Raw genomic sequence first — 18,768 nt, 5'->3', positions numbered from 1 at the left:
CACGCTGTGTGGGATACTGGGAGAGGCCCTGGGCTTTGGACAATTAAACAGAGTCATGAAGACCATGCATGGGGTGTTTGATGGTGATCTGACTGCTGCAAACAGAGCGAAAGCCTAGTTGTCTAAAGGGCCTAGCCGGGAGCCGGTAGGTTTTAAAACACCTTTCTCTGATTTAACGATGTGGATGAACACATTTTCCTCCGTTCACCAGCCATTTAGTTGACCTCTTTTATGAGCTGCATGTTCAAGTCACTCAGTCCTCAGTGGACTGTTTTTCCATCTGTTGGCTTGGAGTGTCTTTTGGTCTCCAAATGGAATCTGATTCTTTATCTGCTGATTTGAGAATCATGGCTCTGTAGGGCTGAGCGGGAGGGAGCTAAGTAAATCTTAGAGAAAAGTACAAATGACTTCTTGTGTCTCTTTGCCTCTTTTTACCCAGGTCAACTACAGGCAAAGCATTGACAAGCTGAAGTACAGCTCTGTGACCAACACCCCTCAGATTGTTCAAGCCAAAATCAACGCCCAGCAACTGAGTCATGTAAGTGACCTGCCCCTGCCCAGCTGGATATGGGGGACTTGTAATTGCTTTGCAGGGTCTGGATATCTGGTTCCCCAAAGATTTGACTTTCATTGATGGTGACATGTGTCCTATTACAACCATGAGATGACTCTCTTTGAGTTAAATGTTTTATTATACAAAATTTCAAATACATTCAAAAGTAGAAAGAATGTCATAATGAATCACCAGGTACCCATCACTCAGCTCAACTACTGTTAACTCATGGCCAGTCTTGCTTCTATATGCCCATCCACTTCCCCCCTCCATATTATTTTGAAGAAAATCCTAAGTATTGTATAATTTAATCTATAAATATTTTAGTATGACTCTCTAAAAGATAAAAATAATTTAAAATGTATTTATACAATTTTAATATATCACACCGAAAAACTAACAACAATTCTTAACATCACCAACGTCCAGGTGGCATTCAGCATTCCAATTGTCTCATAAGGTTATAACTGTTTTTTACAGTTTGTCTGAATCAGGCTCCAAATAAGGTCCACACTTTGTGATTGGTTGATATGTCTTCAAGACTCTTTTCATCTTGAAGTTTTCCTCTTTATCACTTTTCTTTTCTTGCAAGTTGTTTGTTGAAGAACTTGAACTGTTTGTCCTATAACACTTCCCACATCTGAGCTTTGCTGACTGCATCCCATTGTGGACTTCTTGTATTCCTCTGGCTTCCAAATGCCTGTAACATAGTAGTTGGATCTATAGGTTTGATCAGGTTCAGGTTTAATTTGGGGGCAAGACTGCTTCTCAGATGATGCTGTGTTCTTCCACTGAGAATCATATAATGTCTGGTTGGCTGTTCCTGTGTGTGATTTAAGATGGCTTTTTTCCAATGGGGGCAGGCATTAGATAATTACTCTTTGAGTATCTACCCTGCACATAGCAAGAGGTTCAGAACTGCCGCAAGTTAAAAAAATAAGTTTCATACCCTCAAGTGCTTCAGAGAACAGTGGGTGAGGTAGCCACAGGGAGATCTTTTGCAAACTCATAACTTTGAGCATGGCTTTGAGTTGTCTGACTTTTCATTTGGTCTTCAATCTGTTAATTTAAAACACTCCTAAAATTACAGGCTTCCTTGTAAAAGGCCTTTTCCGGAAACTCCCTCTCGGCTACAGGCCTACAAAAAGAAAGTGAAAAAGAGAGTGTTCTCTCCAAAGTTCTCCTTCTGCCCATGTAAAAAACATGCAGTTACCCTGCAGGTTTATTTTAAATCCAACAGGTGAATTACCGTGCTGACTATGAGAAAAATAAGTTGAATTACACATTGCCACAGGATGTACCTCAGCTGGTGAAGGCCAGAACCAATGCCGAATTGTTTAGTGAGGTAAGCAGGCAGCATCGGTGAGATCGTGGTGAGGGTTACGCACAGACGTGGAAATGAAGATGCAAGGATGGTCCAGCAAAACAGGGACCAGGGGCTATTCTGTCCACGGAGAGGTTCATCAGAGGCGCCCATCAGGTTATAATTTTGAATTTTGCTGTCTCATGGCATGTGGTGGTTCACAGGGCTCAATGGATCATAGCAATTGAATTCTCACTGTATATGCACATGTATGATGTGTGCTGGGACACACACGCACACACACACCCACACACACACACACCCCCCTCATCATCAGTATCATCATCGTGCTGATGACTTCTAGCTGGTGCTTTGCTGTGTGGGTAAAATTTAAGTTTTAAGAAAACCAATCTTAATCACCAGATGCTTCCGGGAGTCACAACTAGGCTATGATTAGGCTTCTCATTCTAGATGGGATTTGCAGCGCAGGAGAACGTAAAAAGGAACTAACCTTGGATGGGGAGAGATCAATTAGGAGTTTGGGATTAACATATATACACACGACTATATATAGGATAGGCAAACAGTAGGGGCCTACTGTATAGCACAGGGAGCTGTACTCAATATCTTGTAATAACCCATAATGGAAAAGAATACACACACGCGCACACACACACACACACACACACACACACACATATACACATCTAAATCACTTTTCTGTACACTTGAAACTGGCACAACATCGTAAATTAATTATACTTCAATAAAACAAAATAAATAAGAAGGAATAACCTTTTCCATATGCTTATTCTGTGCTGGGCATTGGGATAGGCACTTTACATATGGAATTATTCAGTTGTTATAACCCCTTGGAGGCATTTACTACAGAGACACAGTTGGTGGCCTGGGCTTTGGTATCAGATAGAGAGAGTCAGGTGTTACTACCATGGCAATAATAATAACTTACATCCGTGTTGCACCTTATGTGCTTAGGTTATCTGTTTTCGTGTATACAATTTATTCTCACAGCCACCCTGAGACAGATAATATAGTATTGGTTTTTCAAATGGTAAACTGAGGCCCAAAGAGGTAAAGTGATTTGTCCAAGGTCACATGATCAGGAAACAACAGCGCTAGGATGAACCCATGGGTCTTCTCTTTGCCCCCTCCCATTAGCACTGCCCCGCATGACCCTATAGTGAGGGAATCAACCGTGTTAATAATTGATGTTATCACTTTGATAACAGCCAAAATTCTGGTCTGTAAACAGAAGAAGACTTTGTTATTGAAAAAACAAAATTCTGTTCAACTTTTGGCAGGACTCTGGATAGCGACTCCCATTCACCTGCGTTCTTGTTTGTCAGGTTAAGTACAAAGAAGGCTGGGAGAAGACAAAGGGGAAGGGATTTGAGATGAAGCTGGATGCCATGTCTCTGCTGGCCGCCAAAGCCTCCGGAGAGCTTGCTAGCAACGTAGGTTTTCTCTCATTAACTCAGAAATGCATAAGAAATTGTTCCGGTGAAACGTCAGTGGTCCCGCAGAAAAAAATAATGACTGTTAACATTGTAAACATCGCTATACTTTAATCTTCCACTGGGTTCGAGAAAGACTGGGAGGTGTTTTTTTAGATTTGTTCCCCTTGCACTTGTTAAACCACAGCCCCTTAGATGGCAAAGTTTCTCTCTCACAGTCGACTTTCCTCTTTCTCTCAAGATTAAATACAAAGAAGATTATGAAAAAGCAAAAGGCAAAGTCCTGGGAACTACAGACACGAGGCTTCTGCACTCCCTGCAGGTTGCCAAGATGAGCAGTGAGGTAAATGCTTTTCTACCCCCCAAAGCTTCACTTAGAGTTGTGCTGCTCTGAAAGTTTTCCCCCAGCCTGCTTCACTGGAGACTGTTATTTTTTCCACTTCCACTTATAATTTCTTTCCTGGCTTACATGAGAAGTGTTTTCTCTTTCTTTATTTTGGCAAAGGATACTGTTCTTTTAAAGTAGGTGAGAAGCATGTGGTCGGGGACCGTCATCTACTGGTCACGGTACAAGACGATCGGCCACATCTATTCACTCTGCGGGTGTTTACTAAACAACCACTCTGCGTGAGATACGGTGTGAGACACTGGGGCCGTAAGAACAAACAGCACATAACTGCTTCCTCCCTAATGGAGCTTAATTCTACTGGGAGAGTTAGACAGGAGGCATCCTGTTTATGGAGGTGATGTCCTGGATGAATCCTCTCGTCCGAACACACACGATATTCAAAATGTTTAGCCACCAACTGGGGCATCCAGGCTCCAACCACTCAGAATGACACTGCTTGTAAACAACTGTAATGGCTGGAGGTTAACCTTGGTAAATGTCACTTACCAGAAGCCTTTGGGGAAGGAAAGTTCTGCCAGAAGGTCAGACTTGGTTTCTAATTAAGACTTCGTTGTCAATGCCGAACAGGCAGAAAGGAAGCACGGGCATTGGTTTTCTGCTTTACGAGGGCCTGCTCTACGCTGTGAGGTCAGCTTATGCCGCTCTGATGATGCAGTCAGATATAATTACCTAATGAGTCATGAAGGACCCAGGGCTTGAAATAGAATAAGAGTGTTGGCATCTGGGCCACCATTGTGGTCGTGCCTACAGAACAAGCCCTATGATGTGCAGAGTCATGAAGCATTTGGCTTCCGTTTAGACAGAGAACAAATTGGTATTTCCCATTTGCAGTTGGAGCAAATGGGGCCAAAAAGGATGGACTTGCCCGAAGTCATATAGTAGTCCGTGGTAGTGGTGGAGGAGTGGAGAATTAGACCCTAGAACTCTTACTTACTGGCACCGTGCTGCTTCTGCTGTACTACCTCTCCTCACCATCACACCATCACCATACCACCATCACTATCACCATATCACCAGAAACACCATCACCACCGTCATCACACCATCCATCCTCATTGCTAAGATTTATCAAGTGTTTGCTCTATGCCATCCCTGCACTAAGTGGGTTTGAGCTACTCTTTTGTTTACTTATCACAATAGCCCTCCAAGGAAAAGGAGCCATTAGCGAGGTAATGTGACTTTCTAGAGGTCATCTAGCTGACAAAGGGCTGATCAGATCTGAACTCAAGCTTGGCTGGCCCTGGAGCCCAAGCTTTGTTATTTTGCCTCTTAAAGTTTCTACAGAAACCACAGGTAGAGCGTTCTCTTCCTGGAGCAACTGAGGAAAAAGAGTTAGGAGGCATTCCTCCCAGAGACAAAGTAGTGTGAGACCTCAGTTTCCAGGTGCCACCACCTTACAGAGCCAAGACTTGGGTCACATCCTTTGGACAGACAGGTGCCATTGTCCAGAGTGCCAGTTCCTCATGGAAACCTGGCCTGCTTTCCGGTGTTTTCACATCACTCCTGCCAAGGCAGGCTTCACGTAACACAGCGTGTTTTGGTGCGTTCAAGGTTGAATACAAGAAAGGCTTCGAAAAGCGTAAGACCCACTTTCACCTGCCCATGGACATGGTCAACATGAGGCACGCTAAGAAGGCCCAAGCTCTGGCCAGTGACCGGGGCTACAGGAAGAAACTGCATGGATACACCGTGCTGCCTGAAGATATGAAGACTTGCTGGGCCAAGAAAGCCTATGGGCTGCAGAGTGAGGTGAGCCCTGGCCCTTTGCCAGTTCTCCCCACGCATCTCTTGCAACTGGATACAGTGACAATTTCAGAGTGATTTAGAACCTGTGCATGAGTCTATTAGGTGACTCAGAGGACTAAGAAGAATTTCTGGAGATGTGCCAGGCCCAGGGAGGATGGATGGGGAGGTAGAGATAGAGAATGAGTCAAGACAGTGGAGACTAGAGGGTGGAGGATTGGGGCTCAGAGCTATTGCGAAAGTCAAGATGTGTCGGTAACGGGATGAGCAAAGAGGAAGCAAGTGTTGAAAATGGTAAATCTGGTAAATGTTGAAAAGTACATCTGGGAAGTGTAGCAGGTTGGCAGATAAGATCCTTAGGCAAAAAGTCTGAAAATCCCTCTTTTTGGTAAGGCAGTGAGGTGTTTCAGAGTTAAGGTAGAACAGCCTCTTCTGATTACAAGGTGAGCCAGTGGCTTCACCCCCAAGCAGAGTTCTGCCGGACTATAACGGAGCGGAGAGCAGCTCTTCCACAGAGACAGATACAGGATCGAGGGCTTTCCTAACTCGCCCGTTAACTTTGCCCCATCCGCATCCACGTGTCTGATTAGAGCTTGGTTTTTCTCTTGCAGCTGCAGTACAAGGCCGACCTCTCGTGGATGAAAGGCGTTGGGTGGCTGACGGAAGGCAGCCTCACTTTGGAGCAGGCCAAGAAGGCTGGGCAGCTGGTCAGCGAGGTAACCTGAGCCCAGGCCCCCAGCTTCTAGTCTCTCTCAGCCCAAGTCACCACCGAGAGAGCCACCTTTCCCTCTGATTCCTCCCCCATCCCCAGGCTTATTTTGAGTGAGACTCAGAAGAGCACGTCTTCATTTTGCATGCATAGCACACCCTGAACTAACTTTCATACCCTTAAGCTTCCCGGGGAGGCATTTGTAAGAAGCCAACTAAAAGTAGGAGTTGGATCCAAAGCCTCCTTCAGAACGGTTGTGATATACAGTTAGTCACGTAGGAAACACGTTTATTGTGTAAGAAGTGTGTGATTCCTTCTGAATCAGAGAATCTGGTGTTTGGAGGTCGGCATTCTCATGGTGCGTGTGCCTTAAACTCACTGCAGACTTTGGGCAAGTCACTCAACACTGCCGATCCTCTTTCTCTCTTATAAAAATGAGAACGTTGGAAAGGATGCTCTACAAAGTCCCCGTGGCTCCAAGCCTGTGCTTCTCTTTATACCGTGTAGAACTGGCGTTGGCAGCAGGCAGAGGAGGACTTTTGAAGGACATTTCGTTTGGAAATGGGACTATTGTGGGAGCTCTGTTTGGGATCTTCAAAGGGGTTTCTTATTTCGGTGCCAGGAAGGCTGGGTTGGCATTTCTCTCGCATAAGGTAATAATAGTGACGATAACAGCTGCCATTTATGGACTGGTAATAATTATGTAACCACTGCTATCATTCATTGATGACTTTGAGTGTATTGCATACCTATTGTTCATTTGTCGCTCACATTTACTATTGCTATGTGAGTAGACACTAGTAGTATTCTATTAATATCCCCATTTTACATTTGCGAAAGGTGAGAGACAAAACCACATTTCAGTAAGTGGCAGGGCTGGGATCTGTACCCAGTATTTTGGTCCCATGCCCCAGCTCTGGACTATTAAACAAAATTGAATCCCCCAAACACGTTTTGTAATTTATTCTCATTTTTCAACTGTACTCATCCTTCTCTCAGACAGAAACACATTGAAAGTTAGAGTGCATAAATAAGGAGGGTTCTCATTACTTAACTTCTCTGAGACCAACTGAAATCCAGGTGGAGCAAGCCGAACCCCATTTGACTTGGATGGGGTGCAGTAAGGGGACCTTCTGCCTTAGGAATGCCCGTTCCTGTCTCACTTCCTATACTGACTAATTTTCATGCTCCTCAAGGGGCAAGAAGGTATCATTTCCTTTGCCTTTTTCATGTCCCTGCTCTGCCCTGGGCAGAGTGGGTTCTTGGTACCTCCCTACACACTTAGGATTTGACCAATGCAGAGGCTGGGATGCCCGGGAATTTCCAGCCATGGGAGGGGCACTGTGACTTCCTTCAATTACGTAGGGAAGGAGTTTTCCCATTCAACACACTGGAATGAGAAAGAAAAAGTACAAGTCTCTTTGGAATATTTTTTGCAGATTCATTTTTTTCCCGAAGGGAAGAAATTTTGGAGTTTTCCATATTCCAATCCCTATTTTGGGTTCGACTAGTATCGACAACCCTCTTGCTGACAGCACTGGGGGCTCTGCTCGTCTCTGATCTCCCTACCACGTGTTCCATAAGCCATTCTCAGCAGCCTCCTTTCCCATCAACTCTGGCAACTCCAACGGAAAAACCAGAGGAACCAGCCTCCGGGAAGGACAAGAAGTCCCCGTAGGGGGACAGAATTAGCACATTCAAATTTTGCCAGTTGCATGGTGGCTGTGAGATGGCAACACGATGAAGACAAGCCCAGTGATCTGGAACACGGAGAGCTGGGAGGGCAAATCCCACCTTGCCACCCACTTGCTGAATGTGACTCTTGGCGTTGCCCTTCGTTAGAGCTGATACTTCCTGGGTCATCCTGACGGCACCGTGAATAACAGTGATGGCGAGCATAGTGAACACTTACTCTGCCCAGGGACTCGACTCGTGGCAAGTGTGGCATGGAAGCCTCCGCACCACCCTCAGTGAAGCAGCTTCTATTGTTTTCCACACTGTACAGTCCAAGCGTGAGTGGCTCAGGTGATTCAGTGATGTGCCCAAGGCCGTGAAGCCGAATAGGTAGAGGGGAGATTTGGACCTTGGGATTCATGGTTGTAAAGTCCAAGTTCCCTCCACCTCGCTCTCCTATGTCAGATCTAGGTTTATAAAACGGCTCCATCCCAGGGCTCGTGGTAACATACAGCGTTCACAGAAGGGAAAATTCCAGTCCCCATTCAGTAGTAGCAACTCAAACAAGCTCACCAGGGCTGGAAGTCTCAGGTGTGCATGGTCCTCTTTAAGCTATAGGACCAGCCGGAGCATCCCCCCTGGGGAAATGCTTGAGTCACAGAAGGTATGCGTGTGTATGCATGTGTGTGATGGTGGGGACAGCCCGATCCTAATGCTATGGGGTCCCTTTTCTTTGGAAACAGAAAAACTACAGGCAGAGGGTGGACGAGCTGAAGTTTACCAGTGTGGCCGACAGTTCCCAGATGGAGCACGCCAAGAGGAGCCAGGAACTGCAGAGTGGGGTGAGTCCCAGGCTGCCCTTTCTCCACCGGGCTGCTGTGTCATGGGCCTGGGAACCTCTGGGGACAGCAGCGGGTGCTGCCCATGCACGATCCAGGGACCGAAGAGCCTTTCCTTTAAATAGGCTGGACCCAGCTCTCTATGGGCTTCCAGGCCTCCCTGCCTCACCCACTACACTTCTCCTCTGGTTGTTAAGGGCAGATGTCAACTGACATTATTCCTTTTCAGCTTTCAGTCTTTCCTAGTTCCTTCTTTCTTTCTCCTTCTTTTCTCTCTTATCAAAGACTCCATAATTCTGGAGCCAGGAGAGAGGAGGATAACATTTGCTTGTGGGATGTGTGCATTTCATGCCCACTTGAGCTCAAATGTGGAAGGTGGGACAACGAAACACCACATATGTTATTTACATATTAGTGGTCAATGGCCGAACAGGTGTAGCTGCTACCATCTGGCCAGGACATTCCTACCTTTCCTTCCTAGAGGTCCAGGTACACCTGCCAGAAAGCATGCAGTCAGCATAGTTCAGAGTCAGCGGAAAGCCACTGCATGGAAACTCAAGCTGGGGAGCGGGAGTGGAAGAGAGAAAGAGCAGGAGTGATATGGTTTCCACAGAGGACATGTTCACTCATGTTGCCTTTTTGGTTACTGTTCACTTTCCAGGTGTCAGTACCTGTGGAAACATTAGGTTTGATTATGGGGTGCAGGTGACAGGGGATGCTTCTTATTTTTCCCACCTGGGGAGTCTGTGCTCATCTGAGCCCTCAGGTGGGTTACTTTTTGTGGCCATGGACACTGTGGATGGGGACAGCTTGGGGAAGTCGATGCCTCCTCAAGGGAAAGGTGTGAAAACGAAAACCTTAGAGGAGGTCTCAGGTTGACGCCCCGGCTACATTCTCCTCCCAGCCCCTCACCGCTGCTGCTCCTTCCTGCATCACCTCTTCTGCGTTAAGCCTCGCTTCCTGCACGCTGCCAGCAGCATCAGGTCTGGTTGGTCTGGTAATGGACTTTGCACGTAAGACACAGGGAGCTGAGCGGCCAGCCACCTCCTCCCTTGCCTCCTGCTTCTGACCCGGTGCTCTCTCCCTACAGGTGGTCTACAAAGCAGGGCACGAGCAGTCTGTCCATCAGTACAGCATCAGCAAAGAGGAGCCTCTCTTCCTACAGGCCCAAGCCAACGCTGCCAATCTCAGTGAGGTACAGCCAGAGGGAGTGAGCAGCCCAGGGCTCTGCTTCCCTGCGTGTAGGCGCCTGGTCCACAGAAACCACTGGCCATGTCGGTGTGTCTGTGTTAGCTGAGGCTGCATACGTCTGGTCATCGTAAACAGCTCGTGACCAGTATCTTAGGGGGAGGGAAGACCAACCTCTGGTAGGAATGAGCTGGTGGGAGATTTGAACCACTGTCTCTAGGATGGGGTAGGAGGAAGTGGTTATTCCGGGACTGGAGTTAAAACAGCGTTAAGAGGGGAGTAAATAAGAGCTCAGACATTAGCTTCAAACTGCCTGGGTTTGATCCTTGTTTCTAACACTTACTAGGTGTGCAAGCTTAACCAGTTTCTTCTCTCTTGGTTGTCCCAAATGGGACATGAGGGCACTCCTAGTCTCCTCGACATTAGGTCGCCTTGAGGCTTCAGCGAGCTGATATATGCAAAACACTCAGAGGAGCGCTCACAGGGCAGTTAGTTGTTCCTTAGACACGAAAGCTTGCACAGTTCCAGCTTTCCTTCTCTGTCTTCTAAGGAGGGGCCTTTCTTGGCTCTTCTGCTTGGCTCCCAGGTCTTTAGGGTCCCGATCCGAGGAATGGGTAGAGGGGAGAATTAGAAGGAGCAACAGAAGCTAAACTGATTCACACACAGAAATGGAGGGAGGCTTCCAGAAGAAAGAACTTGAAATCTGGAGGTGGGAGGCAGGACAAACAATGGGAGGAACAAAGAAAAGACCCACATGGACTAGAGGCTGGGCTCGGAAAGGAAAAGGGGTGCAGCTGGAGCAGCTGCTGGGCTGGTGGGGTGTGTGGACAGAGATGGAGAAGAGAATTTTCAGACATGCTGCTGTGTGTTGTGCAATGTTATTCCACCCGTGACAAGTCATTAAGACTTCCATGAAGACGCCTAGTATTTTCCAAGTCTTCTGGAGTTCCATGTCTGCCTCTTTTGGCCAAAGCCCTATGTGGCAAGAGGCCTTAAGACAGGAACAAGAAGGCCTGGTTGTATTCCAGTTACAGGTTTCTCTGGCTCTCAGGATTTCTACAGAAGGATGTAATAGGTGTTTGCCTCTTGGAGAGGTCATTGAAGAGTCTAAGCGAAGCCCTCTCACATGAGGATGATCTCTTTTCTCCTAAATCCCCTTAGAAACTGTATAAGAGCAACTGGGAAAAGCAGAAGGTGAAAGGGTTTGAGCTGCGTCTTGACTCCTTGGCCTTCCTGGCAGCCAAAGCCAAGAGGGACCTGGCCAGCGAGGTAAGCCAGTCCCCAGCTTGTGCTCGACACCACGGATCCTGACATTTACATCTGGGAGAGTCTGAAAGTGTCCTGGCAGGTTTTCAGTCTCTCTGAGCCTCAGGGTTCTAACGTGTAAGATGTAGATAAATATGACCACCTTGCAGTGAGATAATCGTTGAAGTGTCTGGTACACTGCCTGCTGCACCCTGGCTTTTGGTAAGTCGTAACTGTTATTATGAGCAGTAGTAGTGTGAGTGGTAATCCAAATCACTCATTTTACAGATAAGCTGATGCCCAGAGACATCCCATGACTTTCTAAGGTTGTAGAGGCCTGCTGATGGTTAAGAGTACAGGCTCTGGTGTCGGATAGACTTGGGATAAAATCCCAACTCCATCACCTACAGTTTGTGATTTGGGGCAGGTTGTTTAACCTTTCAAAATCTCAGTTAACTCATGGGTAAATTGGTAATTGCAAAATGGTTATGAGGAAATGAAATGAATTGAGGTATATTAAGTGTTCTGTAGTCCAGTGCTGTCTGTTATGAGTCTGATGTGAGATGAGGAGCCTAGGACAGAATGTAAGTCAAACTCTGCTTCCTTCATCGAGAAAGTCTTGCTTCCAAAAAAATCCCCAATATATATGCATGTATATATATTCTGTATCTATTGTGTATATATATATATATATGTATATATATATATATAGTACATGTATATACAGAAAATATATCCGTAAATGTATATAGGTATCAGCTGAACTAAACAGTGGCTTGGCAATGTGGTTGATTTCCGTTATGACACAAGCCCCTTATCTTATCAACTGGTAACATTTTACAAACCAGCACTTGTCTTCAGATGCACTTTGAGTGACACAGATTTATACCATGCCTGGCTCATCGTAAGTGTTCAATAAATTGTGGCAGATATTAATACCATTGTTCTTGCTGGCAGATTTGAGAGTAGAGCCCAAGTCTCCTGATGGCCACGGTAATGATGAGGTTGAAATGATGCCACACACCAGTATTCTGTTACAGTTTTCAAAGCATTTCTATATTTATTCTTTTTTCGGATCCTCATTACTTTTGGCCTAGTGCTTTTTCAGGCCAATGTGCTCCCTTTTGCTCCCCATAACTCCTAAATATTTATATGTACCTCAGTTGTCTTTAATTTGAGCTTCTTTCTGAAACAGCAGTTGTATTTTAGATATTCCGTGTATTTTTCATTTTGTGATGACTTTCTCTTTATAATGTTCTCACTGTTACCAAAAAAGATTATAAAGTGGCTTTCATGAAAGCAACAGGCCACTTAAAAATAAACCCAGAAATACATAGAGACAAGATAGAATTTCACCAGGAAATTGAGAAGACTGTTCTATAGCTGAACTTTCAGTTTAGCTCTGAGCTTCCTGGCAGTCCAGGTGTAAAAGGAAATAATGAGTAGTAATATTTTTTTTCACTCTTTGATCAAAGGAAATACATCAGTTGTTCTAAGGAGGCAAGCTTTCTATGACACTAATTCTGATAGGATTCTCTTGTATGGCTTTGCTCTAACTTTCTTGCATGGCTTGATACTTAATTCCTTTAGGAGATGCTAATGTACCCCTGCTCTCTTCCTCTCATTTAGGTGAAGTACAAGGAGAACTATGAAAAGTCCAGAGGGAAACTCATTGGGGCTAAGGGTGCCCAGGGGGATTCGCAAATTAGCCACTCACTGCAAATGTCCAAGCTGCAGAGTGAACTGGAGTACAAGAAGGGATTTGAGGACACCAAATCCCAGTGCCACGTCCCCCTGGACATGATCCACCTCGTGCATGCCCGCAAGGCTCAGCACTTAGCCACAGACATAGGCTACAAGACGGCATCCCATCACTTTACAGCTTTGCCCACAGACATGAAGGTGGAATGGGCCAAGAAGGCTTACGGTTTACAGAGTGATGTAAGCTCTGTGTGTGGGTTTATGTGTGTGTGTGCTGGTGTTGGTGCCAGGGTTTTCCCAAACCCTTCAGGATGTCGTTTATTCCCTGAGATACCTGTTTCTGGGTCCCTAAGTGGAAACATTTTAGCTTCCTAGTGCTTTAACTTTTACTCAAACTGTGTCTATTTTAGATTCTATACTACCCCTAAAAATCATACAGTTACTCCTTTCTTCTTGGAATTCTGATCTACGTATGTTTTCCGTATTTCTTTTTCTTGCAGGGCGGTGGCGACAGTGGGGTGGGAGGCATGTATTTGTGACCTTAACTGTGGCCTGCTCTGGGAGAGCATCCCTGGTACTCATTCTAATGTTGGTAGTCCCATTTTTAGAAAGGGCACCTTGCTAGTCGTCAACAACCCTCTCCCCTTTCTCGTTATATTCTTTCATCTTCGGTTGACTCTTGCAAGAGAAAGTGGGTGAACCGAACAGGCAGGTCAGTTGCAACCAGACTGTCACACGTGGGCGTGGGGTGGAGGCAGCGCAGACACACCCTTCCAGGTAGAGCTCTTTCCGGATCGAGAGGTGATATGCTAGTTTTAGAGACGTGTCCACTTAAATGGCTTTCCATTAAAAGTACTCCTTCAATGGCAAGGGAGAAAATGAGAACTACCCCCCGCCCTGCACCGAGCTTCCTAAGAAGGAACTGGCACTGTGGGAAGCCTCGAATGTCTTGTGATATTCCCTCAAATAGCTCCCCACCTGGGTTCTGTTGTGAATTCTCATTTTCTTCTCCCCTGCATGTCATTTTAAACAAGAGACCAGGCAAAGCAGACAACGAGGACGGCCTTCTTCCGGAGGCCTGCGTGGCCTGTAATGAGGGATGCGGCTCATTTGGCTCCTGCGGCCCCACCCCCAATAGTGTCGGGCGGGGCCCAAGCCGCTGGCAGCGGGGCGGCTCCAATTAAGCGGGAAATTAATTTACATTTTGGAGCCCTACCTGTGACGGTGCAGAAATAGATAAGACAAAAGTGGCATCCAATTTGACTCAGCTGGCACCAGGGCGACATTGGGGAGCTGTTAACAGCCCTTTAAGTGTCCGCACACCAACAATGGCCTGCCTTTTTTTTTTCTTTCCTTTCTCCTTTGTCAGAACCAATACAGGGCAGATGTGAAGTGGATGAAAGGCACGGGCTGGGTCGCCACCGGGTCATTAAATGTGGAGCAGGCGAAGAAGGCAGGAGCACTCATTAGCGAGGTGAGATTCCCTGACAGCGTGCAGCAGGCCTGGCTGCATTAGGCGTGCGGCATTTCTGTATAAAATTAAAATAATTTCCACTCAAAAGGCAAAGAAGAAGGCAAAGCTACATGAAAGGCCTCAAAACCCAGACTAAGGCTGGTAATTAGAGGGAAACTACATACCAAACACACCCCAGTAGGGGCCCAGAGAGCCCGGGCCAAAACAAAGTGGGTGACAAATGATATTATGAATAATAATGACAATCAAACAGAGCTCAATTGCTACCCAGCAACTTACCTTTTTAATGAAGCAACACGGGACAGATGATAAAAAGATACATTTATTGCACCTAGAAAGCCCTTTTGTGACTTCACGCACATTTTCTCCCTTTCTTTCTGCAGCAGGCAGTGTAAACAGTTTTTGAATATTCATGTGGTGTCGAACACGTGACACGGTTCTGGTTCTTTTTTGTTGGAGGGTCTCATTCCTATCTGAATCTCACTCCCGTCTACTCGCAGCCAACCTCGCTGGACCCGAAGGCTTATGAAAGGAGCCCTTTCCTCGCATTTTAGGGCAGTATCCCTGAGCAGATCTTTTAAAGATTAGATCAGGGTTTCTCAACCTTGGCCCTGTGGACGTTTTGATAATTCTGTGCGGTGGGGCTGTCCTGGGCCTGTGGGATGTTTGGCAGCATCCCTGGCCTCTACGCACTAGATGCTAAAGGTACCGTTTCCCATTATACACATCACTTAGACTTCGAGATGATTCCTTCATGCATCAAAGTCTGGCATCCAAGGGATCTTTTTGGAACCATTTGTCCCACGGTGGTCTTAATCTTCTACCACATTTTGCAAACTTATTCAACAGATTTGCTTATCTTCCGTGCTTTATACTTAGTCCTCAGACTTCAGGAAGGCAAGACATCTTCCAGCAACTTTTCCCAACCATCTCATTCCAGTTTGGCACATGTCCAGTTTAGTGTCAAATTGGATTGGCCTCTAAATTTTCAGACAGAATGCCAGGCACCGTGAAAGAGCCACAGATGCACACACACCTGTCATTTAAAGCAGGAGTTAGCAAACCTTTTTTTGTAAAGGACCTGATGGTAAATATTTTTCATTTTGTGGGCCACACTGCTTCTGTTGTAACTGCTTACCTCTACCATTGTAGCATGATGCAGCCATAGACAATACGTAAGTGAACGGGCATGACTCTGTTCTAATAAATCTTTGTTTACAAAAACAGTTGATGGGTCAAATTCAGCTGGATATTGAACTGTCTTCTTAAGACAACCCAGTATACAAATATCCAACCCAATAAATAAGGAAGTGTTTCTAAAATAATTGTTTGATTGGAGAAAAGATATACTTCATAATCCCATTAAGGTAGCCACTGTTTTCAGTCTACTGGAACTGTAATTAAAAAAAAAAAAAGGAATGAATTGAAGCATAATTTTCAGAATACTTCAAAATTGGGTATCTAGGACTTTGTTAGCATTTGAATTTCTTGTAATTTTTTTTTTGTTTTACTCAGTCTGTTTCAAACTGTATGATGACTCCTTTCAATAATAGCACCCTTTTTCTTATAACACTTATAGAATTATTGTGTATGTTAACTGACCCGGTTTCTAAAGTGATTAGATAATGTACAGTCACTGACTTAAATGCAAGGGTTTTGACTCTGGTAATCTCTGCCCAGTTCTTTTGTGGAAGGAAAATGGAAAGCTTCAGCTGATCAATGTAACTGTGAGTGTCCTTTCTTGCTTGGGAGACCCGAACTAAAACATGTAAACAACTGCAAGACAGTATTTGAAGGCTATATAAAAAAGCCTTTACTAAGTGTGTATCCTCTAGTATTTTACTGGTATAACCTAATTTTGAGATGTTTTCTTTGCACCAGGTAGAAATACTTTAATGTTAATTGACACGAGGTTATTCTTAAATTGAAACAAATATTAACCTGAAGGCACCTGGGATATAAAGATGGAGGAAGCCGAATAATAATTATGTTCACAAATTCACTCTAATCTCAAGCAACCTATGATTTTCTCTTTCAAATGGCATGAAAGAACAGCACAAAATTCACAGCTTTGATCTTTTTCTGCTCAACAGAAGAAGTACCGTCAGCATCCAGATGCTTTGAAGTTTACCAGTATTAAAGACACTCCGGAGATGGTCCAGGCCAGAATTAGTTACACCCAAGCAGTGGATGTAAGCGATAATGTATATACATTACGACTCTAAGAGTGGGCTCTTCTTTCAACCCTGCGATTGAAGCCCAGGGGTTCTTGGCTTGCTCCTTCTGTTGTTCTAAGGATGAAGGAGCTTCTTATCCTTTGTTGAGGGCTCACCTTAGTGGCGGGGCCTCCTCATCAGGACGTAGATGGGTGTTACCGCTGCTCTTAGGATGCCAAGGAGGGCTCCACCACCCCACTGCCCCATGCTTTCACTCCTCCCCATTTGCACGTCTCCAGGATTTGTCTGTGGTCGAGGTCTTTTCCCCTCTCCTTTTGTTTCGAAGCATTGTTTTCAGACATGGGACTTCTGGGCGAAATTCTTGGTAATTATAACACCTAGGAATTAGAATGCCTAGGGCTTCTTGGGACTCACGGCAGGAATTCTTGCTTTCCGAATTCTCCCAAAGACTTTGGAAAGGATTTGGGTCTGATTTATGTACCTTAGACTAACTTTCGAGCCATTTCCCATACTCCCTTTATAAAATGAAGCCGAGATCTGGCCTTTTGCCCTCTCAGCGCAGGGTTCCTCGTAAACTAGACGGAATGATGAGGTCCTCTAAAAATTCATGTTAAGACATGGATTAGCCCTGGTCGGCTGATTCTACTGAGAGGGGCCCCCAGGTCATTGCGCAGGGTGGACGTGCCTTTTAGATATCTTCAGACCATTTAACTTGCCATGCGGGAAATTGACAAAACTTGGTGGGGAGGGCTTTCAAAATGTCTCCCTTGCTTCCCCATTGAACAAATTATTCCTGTTGGCCCTTATTCGACAGGCATTCTGAGATGGCTTGAGTGCCCGTCAGAATATGTTATGGGATGATTTACAAACTTACGGGTTTAGAAATGTATAATTTCTTGACCATCACCCCTTCAGAAGCAGGTTTAATTCTGAGAAACACAGATGGTCAAACAAGAACTTTTGTATGGAAAAAAAAAAAAAAAAGAAAATAGCTGCTTTTTTCCTTATCCTAACCAACTCTAGGGGGCACTGCTGTGATACGTAGAAACTTGGACACATCTAATAAGATTTGGGATGGAAAAGCCTGGTTTAGAAACTTTCTCTGGTGGCAGATGCCAACTCCACGTGTCATTGCTAACTACTAGAATTATCATAAGCCCAGATAAGAGTTCTAGATGAAGAGCGCCCCAGACCCACCCAGGAAACGTTTATTAGCACAAGATTCCTTGAAGTGGCGGGAGGGTAGGAGGGTAGAAGGTCCAGAGAAAAGCTCGCCTGTGGAAGAGCCATTTTCTCTTGTGCCTGCTGAATTTTGATGTCCTTTCTTAGCTTATAGTTAATAACGAAATTACTAGATGTTAACCAGCCATCATTTTCTCATCTGACACCCGTCTCAGCAGTGTGCTACAAGTGGAGTATTAACTGAGAGGGAAGTTTCAGCCTGTCATGTTCTGGGCTGGGAACTAGAACTCCGGAGGGAATGAAGTGCATGTCACCGCGCTTAGCCGTACGAGCCAGGGAGAGGCAGGGCGCCCAAGATCTTGTCTCTGTGCGGAGGTGGCAGCTGCAGTGCCCTTGTCTCCTGGAGTGTAACTTGGCTGACGGCTGTATGGGGGAGGCTTCTGGGTTTAATGCAAAACCTCTCTCCATCCACAGAGGTTATACAGGGAACAAGGAGAAAACATAAAGCATCATTACACACAGACAGCGGATCTCCCGGAAGTCCTGCTGGCCAAGCTGAATGCCATGAATATCAGTGAGGTGAGGCTGATGGAGGAGGGGGGGCTGGTTTTAATTACTGGAGGTTCAGGGACCTGCACAGTTGTACTGCATCCCATGCTCAGAAGCGTCCTGTTCTTCCACACTTGGTTTAATGCTCTGCTGTCACCATGTTGAAATTTGTTGAGATTTCTGAAGAAGGGGCCCTATGTTTTCCTTTGCACTGGGCCCTGCAAATTATGTAACTGGTCCTGCAGAAGATTCAAGCTCATTGATAAGGATGAGACGAGGAGAACTTCCTGAGTGCAAAGGACATTTGTACTGAGGGGCTGGAATATGGGAGCATCAGAATATAGACATTCAGCCAAAGAGAGACTTGGGAGACTTAACTCTTCCCTTCCGTCATCCCTATCAGCACCCACTTTCCTCTTCTTCAGTAGAGACAGTCGTTCATCTTTATTCTCCATCAAGAGCTGTGCCCACGCAGCCTCATGCCTCCTTCTTCCCATCAACTGCTGCTCAGAGCGATCTGGTTCTGACTCCAAAGCTCTTGGTTTTT

At 45.5% G+C, this 18,768-nt stretch overlaps 1 protein-coding gene across 6 annotated transcripts in view; it reads left to right on the top strand.

Annotated features, from left to right (window-relative positions):
• The window catches only part of NRAP (nebulin related anchoring protein), a 70,655-nt gene that overhangs the window by 27,119 nt on the left and 24,768 nt on the right, over positions 1 to 18,768 (top strand). For all 6 annotated transcript variants that reach the window (XM_082673069.1, XM_082673068.1, XM_082673067.1 and 3 more), the window contains 13 exons: positions 440 to 538; positions 1,794 to 1,898; positions 3,224 to 3,331; positions 3,573 to 3,674; positions 5,292 to 5,489; positions 6,095 to 6,199; positions 8,610 to 8,708; positions 9,796 to 9,900; positions 11,055 to 11,162; positions 12,768 to 13,079; positions 14,209 to 14,313; positions 16,407 to 16,505; positions 18,147 to 18,251. In XM_082673069.1, the coding sequence (XP_082529195.1) occupies positions 440 to 538; positions 1,794 to 1,898; positions 3,224 to 3,331; positions 3,573 to 3,674; positions 5,292 to 5,489; positions 6,095 to 6,199; positions 8,610 to 8,708; positions 9,796 to 9,900; positions 11,055 to 11,162; positions 12,768 to 13,079; positions 14,209 to 14,313; positions 16,407 to 16,505; positions 18,147 to 18,251 (1,650 nt within the window). The remainder of the gene's footprint in view (positions 1 to 439; positions 539 to 1,793; positions 1,899 to 3,223; positions 3,332 to 3,572; positions 3,675 to 5,291; positions 5,490 to 6,094; positions 6,200 to 8,609; positions 8,709 to 9,795; positions 9,901 to 11,054; positions 11,163 to 12,767; positions 13,080 to 14,208; positions 14,314 to 16,406; positions 16,506 to 18,146; positions 18,252 to 18,768) is intronic.

This window comes from Grampus griseus (genome assembly GCF_964374135.1).
Source record: "Grampus griseus genome assembly, chromosome: 16".
Taxonomy (NCBI): Eukaryota; Metazoa; Chordata; class Mammalia; order Artiodactyla; family Delphinidae; genus Grampus; species Grampus griseus.
The sequence above is the reverse complement of the archived record's forward strand: the minus strand, read 5'-3'. Positions and strand labels throughout refer to the sequence as shown.